At 38.5% G+C, this 17078-nt stretch overlaps 1 protein-coding gene across 2 annotated transcripts in view; it reads right to left on the reverse strand.

Annotated features, from left to right (window-relative positions):
• Positions 1–1855: 1855 nt before the first annotated feature.
• Positions 1856–17078, reverse strand: part of ATP10A (ATPase phospholipid transporting 10A (putative)) — a 214056-nt gene continuing 198833 nt past the window's right edge. Inside the window, exons 17-21 of one of the 2 annotated variants that reach the window (XM_075590558.1) lie at positions 14637–14837; positions 13753–13833; positions 13548–13652; positions 12010–12197; positions 1856–10558 (exon numbers count right to left, since the gene is read on the reverse strand). In XM_075590558.1, coding sequence (XP_075446673.1) covers positions 9898–10558; positions 12010–12197; positions 13548–13652; positions 13753–13833; positions 14637–14837 — 1236 coding nt within the window. In that variant the 3' untranslated portion in view covers positions 1856–9897. The remainder of the gene's footprint in view (positions 10559–12009; positions 12198–13547; positions 13653–13752; positions 13834–14636; positions 14838–17078) is intronic. The other variant, XM_075590559.1, reaches the window with a different exon arrangement.

A 17078-nucleotide genomic window follows, 5' to 3' on the forward strand; every position in this document is an offset into this window, starting at 1 on the left:
AACAAACTATTTTTTAACACTGACAAGACTGTAACAATGGTATTTGGGACCAAGACTACATTTTTAAAGCTTCCAGCGACTGAGCTCCAGATCAGAACCAACACCAACACCACCTTAACTCCTTTTACTAGTTTCAAATACCTGGGCATATGGTTTGATTCCCACTTAACATTCGGAATGCACATTGATACCCTGACATCCAAAACCTATGCCAAACTAGGTGTACTTTACAGGAACAAATCCTCCCTAAGTCTGCTGGTCAGAAAGTGTATTGCACAGCAGATGCTAATGCCAATTATCGACTATGGAGTCATAGTATATGGCTCAGCACCCCAAACCAACCTTAGCAAACTTGACACCCTCTACAATTCAATATGCCGTTTTGTTCTCCAATGCAACTACAACACACATCACTGCGAAATGCTCAATGAACTAGATTAGTCGTCACTTGAGTCTAGGCGCAAAGTTCACCTTCCCTGTCTTGCCTTCAAATACTTTCTGGGCAAGCCTACCTGAACAAGCTCCTCACCCCTACCACATGCAGCACTTATCATCCGAGATCTGACTCCAAAAGACTGTTCATGGTCCCAAGGCTCAACAAAGTATCCGGCCACTCCTCATTCTCTTACCGTGCACCCCAAAACTGGAACAACCTACCGGAGACTCTCACATCCACCACCAGTTTAAGTTCTTTCAAAACTAAGGCTGTCTCACATTTTAATCTGGTATGTAACTGTTACATACGCCTATAATATATATTATCTTTAACTGTGCATGCTATGTCTTGTATATAATGTATACCCTGCTCATTATGTAACTGTATTTGTAACCATGTATTATGTATCATCTTAACTCTATGCCAAGGACATACTTGAAAACAAGAGGTAACTCTCAATGTATTACTTCCTGGTAAAACATGTTAGAAATAAAATTAAAATAAATAAAACTAAATATGCACCAATTTGCCCCATTTCATATTCTATTTTGTAATAAATGCTGGAAGGGCGCTCAATCCCCAAACCTGTGAAATGTAGAAAAAATTACATAACGGTATTCGAGCGCGCCACATTTTTCACCGTTGTGTCCAGTATTTTTTGATAAGGTGTGAGGGGACAGGATCTCTTTGGCAAGTGGTAGAAAGAGAAACTTCCAACTCTAGCAGAAGCGAGTAAAAAATGGAAGATGGATGTTACGATAGAAGCAGTGTTGAGGACGAATGAACAGAAAGAATCTCACTCGTCACGGCATCCATCTACACTTTAAAGTGGTCAGCTAAATCTTGAGGTGAGAAAAGGAAGGGAATCAAACACACAGAAAAGACAGCGGGGTTTGATTTGTGAGTGTTTATTAGTGAGCTAAAGTAGTATTGTTTGGCAATAGAGAGAGCACAGTTTAAACTGGAGAGAAAAAATTGGTAGTGTAGAAAATCAGCATTAGTGCGAGATTTCCTCCAGAGGTATTCAGAAGAGCGAGTTCAAGTGTGAAAAAGAGTGTTTACGAATTATGGCTAGTAAATTTGCACTTCGCTGCTTAACAGTCTTTCCAGCTTCATTTTGATTGTGGAAACTACTGTATTATAGGAAAATTATTGTAGTCATTGTTCTAAGCGGTCGTGTTTGGAAAAAGGACAACTAAGGTACTTTATATTTGTTTTCTTAGTTCATACAGTTTAATAAGGTAAGTGTAGGATGTCATTTTAAGGTGGCTCACCCTTTTTCCTAACCAGAAAAAAAAGTGCTCCGTATTACAACAAGCTATTTGTTGTATTGAATAGATCAAAAGAACATTTATTTTGAAAGAAGCACATTTTTAAAAAAAAGTGTCGCATGTTATAAATAAACATTTGAATCACATAGTACAATGAAAATAACTTTATTTATAAAATAAGGCACATAAATAAGACATTCATGTATCTCTATACTTCCGGGTATACTCGCTGAGTTTTTTCTACAAGACATTACTTTAATAAAGCAGTATTCAACGCTACATTACAGTTAAGCAATGAAATGAAAACCTACACCAGGTAGAATAAAATATTTGGTTATCAGATATCTGTGTAAATAAAATATATTCTATAAATCTGTGTGCCGTATATATATTTTTATATTGTATCAATTTGTCTTGCAATATGCTTGATAATATGATAATATGTTTAAAGCAGAAATCCCCTCAATTTGTTTTTATTCCCCATCTTCTAATCCCCATCCGTTCCAAATAAATTAACTGGGAATGTCTCAGTACTTAGCACCAACTGTTGCATCCAATAAAAAAAGTGGAATACCAAGCATTATAATATTCTTGTTTCATTGGCTCCCTGGCATAACAGACAGTTTACATTTTGATTTATGTTTGTACCAGGAAATCATCTAAACCGGATAGGAAGCATTGAATATACATTATGTGATATCAAATGAATTTGGAAGGATTTTTTTTTATTTTGCAGGTTACATTTTGCTTTTTTGCATTTCTCTTGTTTGAGGAAGCAATGGTTCTTTACGTTGTTACATTTTAAAATCTCTCTCCTCCACTCCCCTCCCCCATTTTTGTTTTCAAATCTGGTGTGAATCTAATGTGGACACTGCACATATTTATTTTTCAACTTTTACAAATGTGTTTAGAAGGAGCAATTTGCACTTGTTGGTGCAATCTCGGGCAAAGCCTTGTATTAGCCCAGTGATAACATCTAAGAAATCTTTTCTTAGAACAGAAAAGTCAACAGAATGTGCATCTTAGACAGTCTATAAATGCTTCCATACATTTCAATGCAAAACATAGTGCAGAGTAAATGAGTACATTTCTACTTAATTAATGAAAAATTAAACACTATATGAATGGAGTCAGTAGCGGTACAGCTCAGGGTTTTACCTTAGTCAGAAATAGCACCTAATGGGACCAAAAGGGGGCAAGAAAAAATTAAGAATCTCTAGTGCACATGTACAAAATGTGGCTCTCAGGTCAAATATGTCAAACAATTAAATGTATATATATATATATATATATATATATATATATATATATATTTATATATATGTATATGTATATATATGTATATGTATATATATATATATATATATATATATATATATATATATTACATTTGGTAAATGCATCATCAGTCCTCCAACTGGTGTAATTATCTGACGGATCCGAGCTTGAACCAATGGTAGGTGAAATACAACGGCTCTCTTCTCTGTTCTCATCCACTGTGATCTTGTAGAAATGTTGAGTGGCAAACCAAAGCAGAGCCAACAGTAGGGTTACCCAAGGCCAGCAAGTGAGATGCCGCATGCATGCAGTTTATGCAACAAAACTTTTGTTAGCCTCTTTATATTATTATATTACTGTATGATCAGCTGGTTTCCCACAACTAGCTGCCAGAGAGGAATCTTCAAAGCAGAGCGTTTCACAGCCCGTTTACTTACACATTGGTTAAAGCTTGGAACATTTGCGTAATAAGATAAGCCAAAGAAGTGGGAGGATGATGAACGTCTTATAAATGTTTTCAATTACAAAGAATTTATCACAAATTTGAATGCAGCATTTTGTTGCACATACCGTTTCTATGTGCAGTACACAACAAACAAATTTGAACTAATAAAGGTATAAATGCCATTAAACCATAATATGGAGAACTTGAAAACAAATTCTAGTTAATGATCATACTATATTAACTACCATTCTTTACATTTATCAGGCAAAATGGGATCGGTACATTTATATATATTAAGTCAGCTAGAAAACAAAATATGTTATGAAAAAGATATTGACAAATTCTTGCAAACAGGCTTCTAGAGGTATTTTAGAAATAAACCTCAAGTTGCCTTGCAATGCAGCATTATATATATATATATATATTATATATATATATATATATGTCATGTCTATACTGTATGCACACAGAGAGAGATTGATTTGTATAAATCAAACGCTAAATTACCAGTGCATGTTTAAAGTTTTGGTTCTAATCAAGAACTAATTCCTTTTTGTGCACAAACAGTTTGGCATGTGTGCAGTGGTGAAGGAAACTATATTTGGATTTAAGGTGGGGTTTCTCTTGTACCTCAAATCAAAATGGAGGTCCATTTGGGAGAAACCTATGAATTCTTGAAAGCTGCTATATCTATGAAGAAACATTATGTTGGTCCAATAAAAGGAACGAACCTACACCTCTCCAGGTCTAATATGGCCATTACCTTTTTGTAGCATTGTTAGAAGATGGCTTACTGCGACTCTATATTGTGACATTTTATTAAGCAGGTTTACACTTCCACTAAACAAAAGGGAACATATTTTTGTATGTACTGTAATTCTAGATGCAGTTATACAGTACTGGTGTTGTGCTAGCTTTTTATACTGTATAATGGAGGAAGAACTTTGTCATGGTTTTAGCCCACTTTTTCAAAGGGGATGGGAAATAAAATGTGACAGAATTTGTAGATGAAATATCGCATTACTTTAAATGGGAATAAACTAAAAGCAACATTGGAACAATGCTTGCGCTAGAGAAATATTAGATGTCACCCAGGTGGGTATTAAAGAGATTTATATTACCGCACAAAACTATTATTTGATACTAAATCAAATGTATAGAAAAAAAACTTTGAAAAGAATGCATTACCATTAATATTTCTTCTGAAATGCCATGGTATTAAAAGGTGCAACATTGAGTATTTTATTTTAACCTAAAATTTGAGAACACTAAACTACACAGAACAAATATGAACTAAAACTTTATGACTGAAACACAAAAAAAACAAGTTTGGTCCTATATATCTCTTTTGTACAAACGATGGTTTGAAACACTACTACAAGGCCTACGTGTTGTGCTAAAATTATATTTACATTTTTATTGTGTATCAAGATTTTTGCTTTAAACATACTGCAAACATTCATAACCTGAGCGTCATATGTATAAAGTCTTCATATATGATGCACAGGTCTTTTGAAATAGCTTGACACATTGCGTCATGTTGAATACCTGCTTGATGCAATTTAAATGAAAACAGAATTTTAAATTTATAACGAGTGTTTTGTAAATCAAAATTATGAACGTCATATTATTAATTACAGTCATATTAACAGTTTGTTAACCTATATATTGAAACATCTGTGCTGCGACAAATACAGTTTCTGTTGATATATTGCAACTTAATTCTACGCTAACATGCTTTTTATGGTTGCACAAAGTTGAACTTGGGGGATGATTTTGAGATGCACTCTCCTTTTTGATGAGTGCACAGAAACATTCTTTCTCTTTTAGTACATACAATTTACATATGTATGCCTAGCGCAGTCCTCTGCTGTGCGCCAAAAAAAGAAGATCCTTTTTTTTTTACACAGTTGGTCAACATTTCAGGTTGATACATAGCTGCACACATGCGCAATTTCAAATTAGATTTACGGGGAACCAATTTTATGCCTAGAAGGGCATTTGCGACTTAATTGTTCATAACAAGATGCTAGATTTTTTACCTCACACCTTATGCAACAACTTGTACTGTAGAAAGCCTTCCCTGGGATTTATCACTACCAGCAGAGTGACAGGTGACAGGTACACTTGCTAAAGTTCCATTAAGTGTGGCCATCAATTAATGTACTTGCTATTTTACTGTACTACCGTTCTGTGCTTGCAATACAATGCAAATTGTAAAACAACGTTTACAACAATGTAACTCAAAAGAAAAACAAATGGGACTGAACAGCAACATCATTAAATTGCTAAATATTTAACATATATTCCGGGCACACTTTTTTTAAAGGCCCGTTAAAATGATGTACCTAAGATTGACATACACATTTTCGAATACTGATATGGTAGGCTCAACTGGGACTAATTTATGTATGTATGTGGATAGGGATTGGAAATAAAGAATCGCTAATGTCCAAAAAAATGCACCATCAGCTCACCAAGTGGAGGGCTAAAAAAAGTTTAATAAGACTACATAAAATAGAAAATTGGGACAAACAAAAAACTAATACATAACAACCCTACGCGTTTCAGGCTCCTTAGAGCCCTTTCTCAAGGGGTTATAGGAAGGGCTAGGGCTGCTGAAACTGAACGTGCGTGTCTTTTCAGTCAATCCCTGTAACTAAAGGACTTAGAACCAGGGAGCGCACATTTTTCAAGCTGCGCCCCGTCTGGCCTCCCCCGGTCTTGCGACCCCTCTCCTAGCTGCCAGCTGCATCAAATGATGCTCCAGGGTCACGTGACGTCACGTGACCCAGAGCGTCATTTGACGCCGGTGACGTCACGTCACATGACCCGTTGCCATGGAGACGCTTCTGAATCCCGGTAAGTGTTACTGTTGCAGAGGCCTCACACGATCCCCCGCATTTCATTTAAATGCCCTTGGGGAGAAGCGTGGGATCACTGCAACTGCCCGAGCCCCTCCAGTTTGCGCATCACTGATTAGAAGAAAATATGAAAATATTTTTAGGAACATTGTGTGTAAGGGGAAATGCTTACGCACAGTATATGAGCTGGTGCCACCACGTCTGCTCGGGTCCCGGACATGAAAGCCTCAGAGGTTGCCAAGGTGTTGCCAAGTACCCACGTCCTGGGATGAATGTTGTCCCGGACCACCATTTGCCCCAAGCCAGACTGTGAGAAGCCTAACTCAGTGGCTGGCTTCTGACTGACAAGTGGCAGAGGTGCCATGTTGGCGCATACCATTGTCAGAATCCGAATCCGTGCTTGCCAGGCATAGATAGACTGGAAACACTCTGATTGGCTGGTAAGGATTTCTCCCACTCTTGGATTGGCTGGAGTATTTTGTGAATGAAGTTGAAATACTATAAGAAACCCAGAAGCCAATCAGTTCGTGAGATTCTAAGCGCCAAGTCAGTAGCGGCAAATTCGAAATCACCAAAAGATGCTCTCGGAGAAATAGCAGCGAGCCGGCTTCAGAAATTTCAAGGCAAGAAATAAGTCCCACTTTTCGGGGCCAAGTTCTGAGAAGAGAACGTTGCAGTCGCGGCTGGAAGTGCAAGCCGAAATGAGTGCCAGGACGTTTGGTATTATCTTCCGGTCAAATGATTTTGGCATCTCCGGATGAGAGACAGCGGTGGTGTCAGGAACTTCATGCCGATTTGAGTTCTAGGACTTTTCGGGCTAAGTCCCGGTCAACCTTAAGACTTTGTTTTACGGACTGTTTCACCTAAGAAAGGTAAGTTTTGCACTATGACTGAGTACATCTCAATGTAGTTTTTCTGGAGAATTTACCATTTAATCATTAATCAGGAAAGGGCTTAAGCTCCAGAATGAATGATTTGCACATATCTTTGGACAACTGTAACACTCATTGCTCTTGGAATGTATAAAAACACTAAAATGATTTACTAGCACAATCCTGCAGCACCTGTTTTACTCCAGGATTTAAAGGGCTGTGCAACTTTCTGTAACTTTGCAAACACTTCCTAAGGAAATTGGAAATGTAACAAGGTTCCTTAGCAACTATGTGACTTTTTTTTAGTTTCTTATGAAATAATGTTCAAGTACCTCCTGGTACTTGGAATGTTTGCAATTTCATTTATTTATGGGCTAAAGGACAACACAAATTATTTCACTATGCAGGGATCAAATTCGACTGCTATGACTCTGCTGCATGGCAGATATGGCCATTTATAGTTTGTGGTAGTTATCTGTCCATACTGTAGCACAATGTAATGTACTGCAGGCATACGTTTTGTTATACTGTAAGGCAGGTGATTATATGAAGTAGTCATAATTCCTGGCTGCTTCACATACACTCAGTAAAGGTTTGGTGCTGTTAGGTTATACAGCTAGGACACTCTTGCATATGAATAAACAAGGAGCAGATAATGGAATTGTTACAGACAGCAAGTTCACCTTGCTCACATCAGCGAGGATGACTTGTGGCTATGCCCTGTGGGTTGTTACACGGCAAACACAAGGAAGCTGCGGCTAATAAGACTTTTACAAAAACTCTCTCTATGGCAACAAACTCCTACACAACAAATGCATAGTGAATGCAACTCAAGTCCTTCAAAATGAACATTCAGTAAGCAGGGACTGAATTACATTTTTCCTTTAAAATCATTGCATTTCAAAGTGCAACTGTGAGGTGTTTTTTGACTTATCTGTGAGGTTAGTTCCGAGACCCTTCTGTGCATCTTCTGCAGTGTATCATGCAAGTATATAGCCCCGCAACTATTTGTACGCAGACTACAATTGTTGATTGCCATCAGTACTTTCAGCAGAGTATCAAGCATGTATAGAAAATTAGTGGGCTATAAAATCTAGATAGTAAAGTCAGATTGTTCTGTTTTTTCTTTGCAAATAAAATATGCTTTCAAGTTATGTCAGTCAGGCTGGTGTAGTTCATAGTGTTGATTGCGGTGTTTGCTTTTTGTGTAATTATAATATATATATATAAAAAAATATATATATAGTTGTACAATCCGGTTAACTGTTTATCATGGCTGTAGTTTTCCTTTAGATTTTAATTAAAAATAAAAGTGTACTCAATCCCTTTGAGAACATATATTGCCATGTAGTTTCAGTCCGGGTATCTGGATCTCCCAAAATTAGGTTGATGGCATATTTGTACTACCCTGTCCACAATATCTTTCACAAAAACAAATGTTTACACTTTTTCCCTTTTTCCTAAGATCACATACAGTATATGTCATTGCCAAGTCCAACAGTAGTTTTTTTTCCCCCACAGAAATATTGATGTCAAACATTATTTCAGGGCCCAATAAAGTGGCAGCCATAGCCGATCATCTCAGAACTCCATATCTAACACTATTACTTGAGCAGCATAATTTTCCCACTTACGTATGCACTCCTGATGAAGTAACACAGATTGCTACGGTGCTCTTTGGAGCCATATCTGCAAGACTATTACATGCATATAAAATGAATAAACAAATGTTATTATACATAGAAGGGAAGACTGCATTCACTTTTACTGTAGCTCTATTATATCTTGCCAAGTTGGAATGGTACTTTTAGTAGAAGATAAACCAAGCTGCATTGTAGTGTTGCCTACCTCCTTTATATGTGTACACCTCAGCAGACAGACATCTAAAGATCTATCTCCAGAAACCCTAGTATCAACGTAGAGGAAGAAAAGTGCATATAGACGCATGGCTACATTTTCTGGAGCACAGCTGCGGCAAATGTAAGAAGAGTTTCTTCCCTCTGATGCAGAATTTTAGCCTTTACACTACTTTAGATATGGAGGATTTTATGGGGCATATAATAGTCAAAAAGACCGGTGCAAAGAGGCGCAAGCAGAGATTAATCTCATCGTAATCGGTGCCCCATGTTACTAGTCCCCAACTTCACCTACTGACACTCCTCATGGAGAAAGCTGGGGTAAAATTGGAACAAAATGCTGTCATACAATTATATTGTAAAATGCCCCCGTTTTGCTTTAAAATTGCCTTGATGCTTAGACCCTACAATGTCTGAAAATAAATCACTTTTTTGATATACATTATATAACATTTTTAGGTACAGTATAGCTTCTCACTGTTTTTGGCATATATAATCAGTGTCATCGACTGGTAGATTTCTGCCAGAAGATTGGCACAGATTAGCGTTATAGAAATATATATTTTCTTTCGTCTGTAATCTGTAAAAGTTTGGTAAAGCCAGTTATGTAGTACTTTTTAAACATTATTTTCAATTTAATAGCCTCCCCCTCCCACAAAACTGAGATGAAAAACGTATAAAAATATCACTTAACTTTTCATATATATGTCTTTTTTAAAGCTCTGATTTCATTTCTTTTGTACTTACATATAAAACACACACACACACAAAACAATCTTTTGTACCGCTAATTTCCTGTTTCAGACCTGGAAACAAAGTAAATTAACTAGAACTCTCTGTGCAAAATATATAAATAGTGATGTTCTTCATGAATTTCATAAAAAGGTTGTTTCTTGCGTTTCCCCGTTCAACAAGGTCCTTTTTACTCTTTCTGGGTGGAAGTTTGTATTGCATCCAGTAATATCGTCCAGGTCTTTTGGCATATACGTGGCAGGCGGCAAAAAAGTAATCTCTTTCGATTCATTTTGAACACTGCTTGAGGGTTGCATTGGTCTACCATACTCCTTAAACAAAGGAGTAGATGTTATCCAATTTATTAAACTGACATCCGTTTGGTCAAACTTTGAGGGCCACTGGAGCATGCCATCCACCGACAGGGAATCTGATACGACAGGGGAGCCTTCATAATAAAGCTGGGTACTTGCCATTGAATGTTTTTCTTGTTGCATATAAATAGAAGTATCTGGATAGGAACAAAGACTTGGGTCAGTTGTTGGATTTCCCGTTTCACTTGGTGCGCACACAGTTTGGTCATTTTGTTCTGGTTCCATATATGTTTCTCTTTGGTTTCTGATTGAATGGATGTCACTAATATTTGAAACTGTAGTACTGATTTGCTTCTCAGGTGCCGATGCTATGTTCAAATTCAACCTGTTCAGAACCTGAGTAAAACTCTCGGGGTGGGCTTTTAGGAATTGGCGCCCAATCTGTATTTGTGATGGGAATAATGTCCCCTGGACAGACTTGTACAACAACCTACATGTGGATAAAACAAAAACAACTGTGTCAACACAATCAGAAATATCAGCGCAGATGTACTACAATAGACAGACCATAGCAATAATTAGTATATTGCCCAGTATACTGCCCAAGTTCCAAAACACATTTTCAGTTGTGAATAAATAACCAGGATGTTGATCTAAGATTCCACATTTTTGGACCGCAACTCCACGGTCCGTTTAATCTTCGATTAATCATTTTGCATACTGTACAGTTCCTAATCTGAATTATTTTTTGTTGCAGTAATCTTGTATAAACCTATCTAACTAATAATGTGCAGAAACTAACTGCTCAATGTATTTATGTACTATGTACCTAATATCCTTTATTGGATGTGATTTATGTTATCACTCACATATGAATTATTTCAAGATACTGTACTAATTTCTATTAGAAATACGTAAACGGAGTTTGATGTAAGGGAGGCCTTTCACAGGCTACAAATGTTGTAAAGATTGCATGATTTATTCTATTTCTGCATCAAACATGTTCCTGTTAATTGCATTCTAATATTACTGAATTTATTTCTAAGTGCAAAAATGTGCAATGCAATACAAATTTTATGGAAATTGTTTAACATAGCATTAAATATGGATTGTGTATTCCAACACATTAATTTTATTGCAGAAACTGATACAGTACATGGTAGTTTAATGGACACGCCATTCCATTGTATGATCCAGCCTTCTCCACTACTTTCGCCAACAGTAGTACATGACGGACCACCATTGAGGGTACCATCTTAGTTCCTACATCATTGTACCCTAATTAAAGATGGTGTGCCTGGAAAAAGTGTATGTTATCTGTCCAAATAGTATTTATTACATTATCGACTGCAAAATGGGATGGAACACAATTCTAGTCTCCTATACATTTTTAGATACTAACCTAGCTTACGTCTGAACATGCAATGCATCTTTTAATCCTTTCAGAGAATAGTACTAAAAACAAATCTATCATTTAATATTACTTTTTTTTTTAAACAAAACACAATCTGAACCCAAGGCTGCATAAAAAGGTGTTTGTGATATGCAAGTCAAAAGGAACTTTAAAAAAAATGTAATTGTTATGTCATCCCACTTTTATTTCCCCTTGTTCACAACACCAAAAACACTATTTCAATTATTTTAAAGAAAATGAAATACACCAGGAGACGTGGTGCACACAGGCAGTGACAACTCCGTCCGCCAAAATACTTAATCAAGTCAACTATTTGTGCGGGAGAAGAAGAATATTAAAATGCAGCTTCATTTCATAGACGTTATGAGCATCTAAAATAGTACGTGGTGATTTCAAACTTAATTAAAATGAAACATTCACATTTTAAACAAACAGAATCAGGTGGCTATGTGAAATACATTACAGAAAGCAACATAAAATGGGGTGTAACACAAGCAGGGTGCAACAAAAAGTATAGGCTGAAATACCTGGGTAATAATGCAGCAACAGGTGAAACAATGCAAATAAAATAAAATAAAGGGTCGGCCATTAGCTTCTGCATGGTCCAATATGGGTTTGAAGGAGGGTTGCATGTTGGACAAGATGAATTGTAAATCAAAGCCACAGAAAAAAACAGGAGAATGCTGAACACAATAGAGGACACATTGATCCACGTCTGAAACAAAACAAGAATATATATATTTTTTTGTTTATAAATTTCCTACACACTGTTAATGAAACTTAAACTCTGCCAATATACAGTACCACCTTTGAACTTTCCGTATTCTGTAATTAATAATAAAAATAATAAATAATAATAGCATGTTCTTGTATAGCGCTGCTTGTTTTACGTAGCACTTTACAGAGACATTTTGCAGACACAGGTCTCTGACCTGTGGAGCTTACAATCTATGTTTTTGGTGACTGAGGCACAGGGAGATAAAGTGACTTGCCCAAGGTCACAAGGAGCCGAGTCCAATTGTTAGACCTTCCAAATACAATAGAAAACTGTAAATACTATTTCTGGATAGGATGGTGCAAGGATCAGCAAAGCAAAATTGAACCGAGGGCTTCAGCATCAGAGTTTGTTTCAAAATGAAGAAAAAAGACAAAGAAAGAAATAACATGCTCCTTGTATTCTAACCAGCCAAATAAATAAGATGAAATATAAGTCATGCTAAAGTGCCGAGTGAAATAGATGCAAGGATTACTTTTGGAATAGTAACAGTTTATCAGGGACTTTTGTACTGTTGGTTACATTTGCGTCTGTTGACATGACATTTTTGGGTGCTGCACATTTCTGTGAGTGCACCATGAAACATAGGTGGGTAATAATAATATATCTGAAACTGGGGTGGCCAAAAATGTTATAACTTAGAAGCCAGCTAGGAGCCAAAGTTGTCAAGGTTTTGTTGAGCGGCAGGGGGTGCGGTGGGGTTGGGGGTTGTGCGGTGAGCGGCTGTTCAGTTCTCCACCACCCCACTGAACTTTGGGTCCTAAGAGTTCTCCCCCCTCGGACACCAGCTCTGTATGTCAGTGTGTATGTGTGTATGTGTGTGTCAGTGTGCACACACACACTGATACACTCACAGACACAGCATACTTACACACAGCAGCCCACTGAAACCCCACCACACTGACCTAATTGAGAGCAGAAGTGGGCAGAGTCCTGGCACTCTCCTTTCTGCCCACAGCCAGCCCTTGCGTGCCTCTGCCTGCGATCTCCCTTCTCTTCCTCCTCCTGCACTCCTACCTGCATATGGTGACTTAACCTGCCAGTCACCGCAGCAAGGGTCACTGCATGCCCAATCTCGCGTGGTGACTGACAGGTCAGCTAGCTTGGTGGCTCAACACAGGCACCAATGACAACATCTTAAGTGCCCGGAAAATACATCCCATAATATATCACAAAAAAATAGTGACAACCCGAATAGGTATTCTCCATTCACTCACCAACAAATATATGTATTCACACATGCTTTGAGATACCTTTCCCTGTTAATATTATAGTTTTCTTTTCTCTTACCCATGTTTTGGTTTCAATTCCCAAGTGCAGCATGATGGTGAAAAGAGCACACGTGACAATTGGAGTCCCCCAAGTGAATAAATCAATGTCGGAATCATAGAAAGTCTAAAAAATAAAAATAAAAAAATAAACAAAATTGTTTGAATTGCTGCCAGGTATCCTAAGTTATCTGAGGTCCGAATTATCACGATATGAAGCAACTTACAAAATACGGTATGAAAAAGCACATTAGGCTTTGGTAGAAAGCATCAATCATGTTACGCCAAAACATATGTGGCTTGTATTCCTATGAAGAAAAAAAAGAAGAAAGAAAACACAATAAGTTTCAATGGAAACAAAACAACCAACAACTGCTCTCTGTATAAGACGCTGTATAGTCGATGGGCACTGCTTTACAGATGCAGCATAATTGTGCTTCTGTGTTACATGCAGCTCTGGCCTTATTGTAGGCCATACTACTTCTGTATAAATGTAGGAATGGAGGGAATTAGCATCACATTGCCTATCCGTCTGTCAATCCACTTATCCATCCCAAGTCGATGGAAAGCTGCCTTACATTTTCTGCAGCGAATATCAATATACTGTAAATGCATGTCCTCACAACAGGACAAGACCTTTGCAGGCAACATTTATATCAAAGTATTTAATATTTTCTCTTACAGTTGTTACGGAAAAACATATTATATCCCTATCTAATTCGCCGCACTTTTAAGTCTTTAAAAATGACTATAAAAGAGATCACAGCATCACAGAAAAAGCTTATTGTAGAAGTATCACGTTAACTCATTCTTCATGTGAATGTTTATACCTGCTTTGTACTGGCATATGGCAATTATTCACAAAATAGAGATTTATGTTTAAATTCTCCAAAGCTCATACTTTTGAAAATCCGTAGGCACTATGAGTACCAGCTTCTGTAGTCACAATGGTTTTGGAGTACTCATGAGATTTCAAAAGATACATTTACACGCCACTGAACAATACATCAAAACATTTTAATGTCGGTATCATCACTTACAAATGTTAGAACAACTGTGAAAACCTAATATTTATATATAGAACAAGTACAAAGAAATACTGCTGATTCACCTCCATGTTCTGTCCACTTTTATAGAGTTCCGGCACCGCAAGCAACATCTCAGTGGGTAAATCTTTGTCGAGGATGCCAGTTACAAGTTGTGGCATGGAAGAGAATAATAAATTAAAGAAGATCAGATACCACTGGTCAATCATTGCTGAGCCAGAGAAGCCACAGTAGAACTGGTACCAAAAAAGAAGAGCCACGAACATCTAGAATTTAAAGGAGAAAAAAAAAATTATTATATACATTCTGTAGTAGCAAGTACATGATGCACCAACATCTACCATTTATCTAACAAGGAGAAATCTATAAAGAACATAATTTATCTAGAAAGAAAATATGTATATGTATATATATATATATATCACTGTTTCCCTCCCGCCCAGCTTCTGCTACCTTGTGTGTGGTGCGAGTACCTGTGAGGGTCAGGAGAGCTGGGTTTGATCTGCGGTGTAGTGAAGATCAGGAAAGGATTAGGTTAATTCTCTGAGCTTCTTCTCAGGGTGTTTAGCGCGTCCAGCAGTAGTGGGCTCCAGGGTGTTTGGCGATCAGCCCCCACTATTGCATGCTTCTTCCCTTCTGCCCAGGGACTGACACTTAGACAGGAGTATGATGAACAAGGGTCTTTATTCGGCAATCACTGCAGATGTTCTCCATACAGCAGTGCAGGGTCTCAGAGGCTCCAGGCCTCTGGATGATGCATGCCCCAGATATTACAGGGCATCCGTTGGTATAATCAGATGTTCCCCCAGCCCCAGGGGCTGGAGGTGGGCATGCTCATCCCGCAATGGGAGAGACTCATATTCCCACTGCTCCCTTCCTCCTCCAGAGCAGGACTGAGTAAATTTGTCACTGCCCCTCATCAGGAAGAAGGGATGGGCTCATGCTCTATACCTATCCCTGATAAGCTTACACAGGCCATGAGTCACCACCTTACTTCTGTCCATCAGAGAGGAGCATGAAGCCCACAGAATAAACCCCTTACAGCCAGGAGCTATCAGGACTTACATAACAGGGAGGGGAAAGACAGGCAGAAAAGACATACCCTGTTACACTCTCCCCTGGGTGAAATTCCATGGTCCCCACTGGAACCAAATTTATTGCACGGTCAGTCGAGAACCTGAAAGATAATACAGATGACACATCAATGGTACACATAACCATAATACAAGCAGAAACCCAAATCACCCACTGGTGACAGCGATGGATACCTTATTAACTCTTCCAACTTGGAGAGTATGGGGCACTACTTGTAATATTTGGGATCAAGCTTCTTTATAGCCGGTCCCTCGAAGTCCTTGACCAAGATATAGTATTTTCTGGGTCCACCAGTATCATGGTGAACCTCCACCCAATCTTTACAGATAATGTCCCAGTAAGCCATTCCCTCATCACCTCACAGATCTTAGATTCAGTTAGTTGTTCTTTATAACTGGTCTTGGACTGTAGATACTCGTTGACGGTTACCCTCAACCAATCATGCCGTTTGTCTTCGATTTCTTGCATGATTGGCTCTGGAACATATGGAAGTTAAAACCATGGGACAACCGGTAACTATTCCGTATGGCTCTGTCTGCTTTGCTTAACCTTACAATTTTCTGGCCAGCTCCTTGGCCAGGTAATACCCAAAACCCAGGGTCATTAAGTTCCACCTCTTGATATAATATAGAGGGGCCCTTAGGTACTCTTACCCCAAGGTTTATCTCTCCCAGTCATTTGCGAAGTACCTCGGCCATCTCCTATAGAGCAAATTGGCCCTTCTTCCACCCATGGTCAACTATGGACCAGTCAACCAACATGAACCGTGTACTCTTTAAACTAGGGACATACCCACAGAACATAGGATCCCACCACTTAAGGGGTCCTGAGATAAAGACCCAGATCCTAAACTAACAGGTCTGGTACATACGGTGGAAAATGCACTGGATGGAGTAGATGGCTGGGATGACCCAGATGCACTGGATAATTGAGACTGAGACCCAGAGGATCTCCTGAAGGACTGATAAGATCCTCTACACCCAGGTCTTTAAATACAACTAGACTTCTCCCTCAAAGTCCTCAGAACTCCTACCCCCACACGACCAATTCCCCCCATTTTTATCAGGAAACTTTGTTAACACAAATGGTGTAGGGTCTATATACTTCACTTTCTGGGAACCAATGGTCGAGGATGGGGCAGTGGCAGGGGCTGAATGGGTCTGGGCAAAGTCCACAATGTCCTGCACAGGGGTTGCATGGGATGCTAGGGCCGATGGCTGGGGCACAGCAGAGTCCATGGACTGCCCTGTATAGCGGGGCTTTCCTTTGCCTCAGGGTGGTGACAAAAGCAGGGATTCAGAGGCCCGGTGAACTTCTCCCTTACAATTGGCCACATAACAGGAAGCACTTGGTGGAAAACTGACACACACTCACCACTGCTAACTTCAGCGGTGGTGCAGCTGGCTCCGTGG

This window comes from Ascaphus truei, chromosome 3 (assembly GCF_040206685.1).
Source record: "Ascaphus truei isolate aAscTru1 chromosome 3, aAscTru1.hap1, whole genome shotgun sequence".
Lineage (NCBI taxonomy): Eukaryota > Metazoa > Chordata > Amphibia > Anura > Ascaphidae > Ascaphus > Ascaphus truei.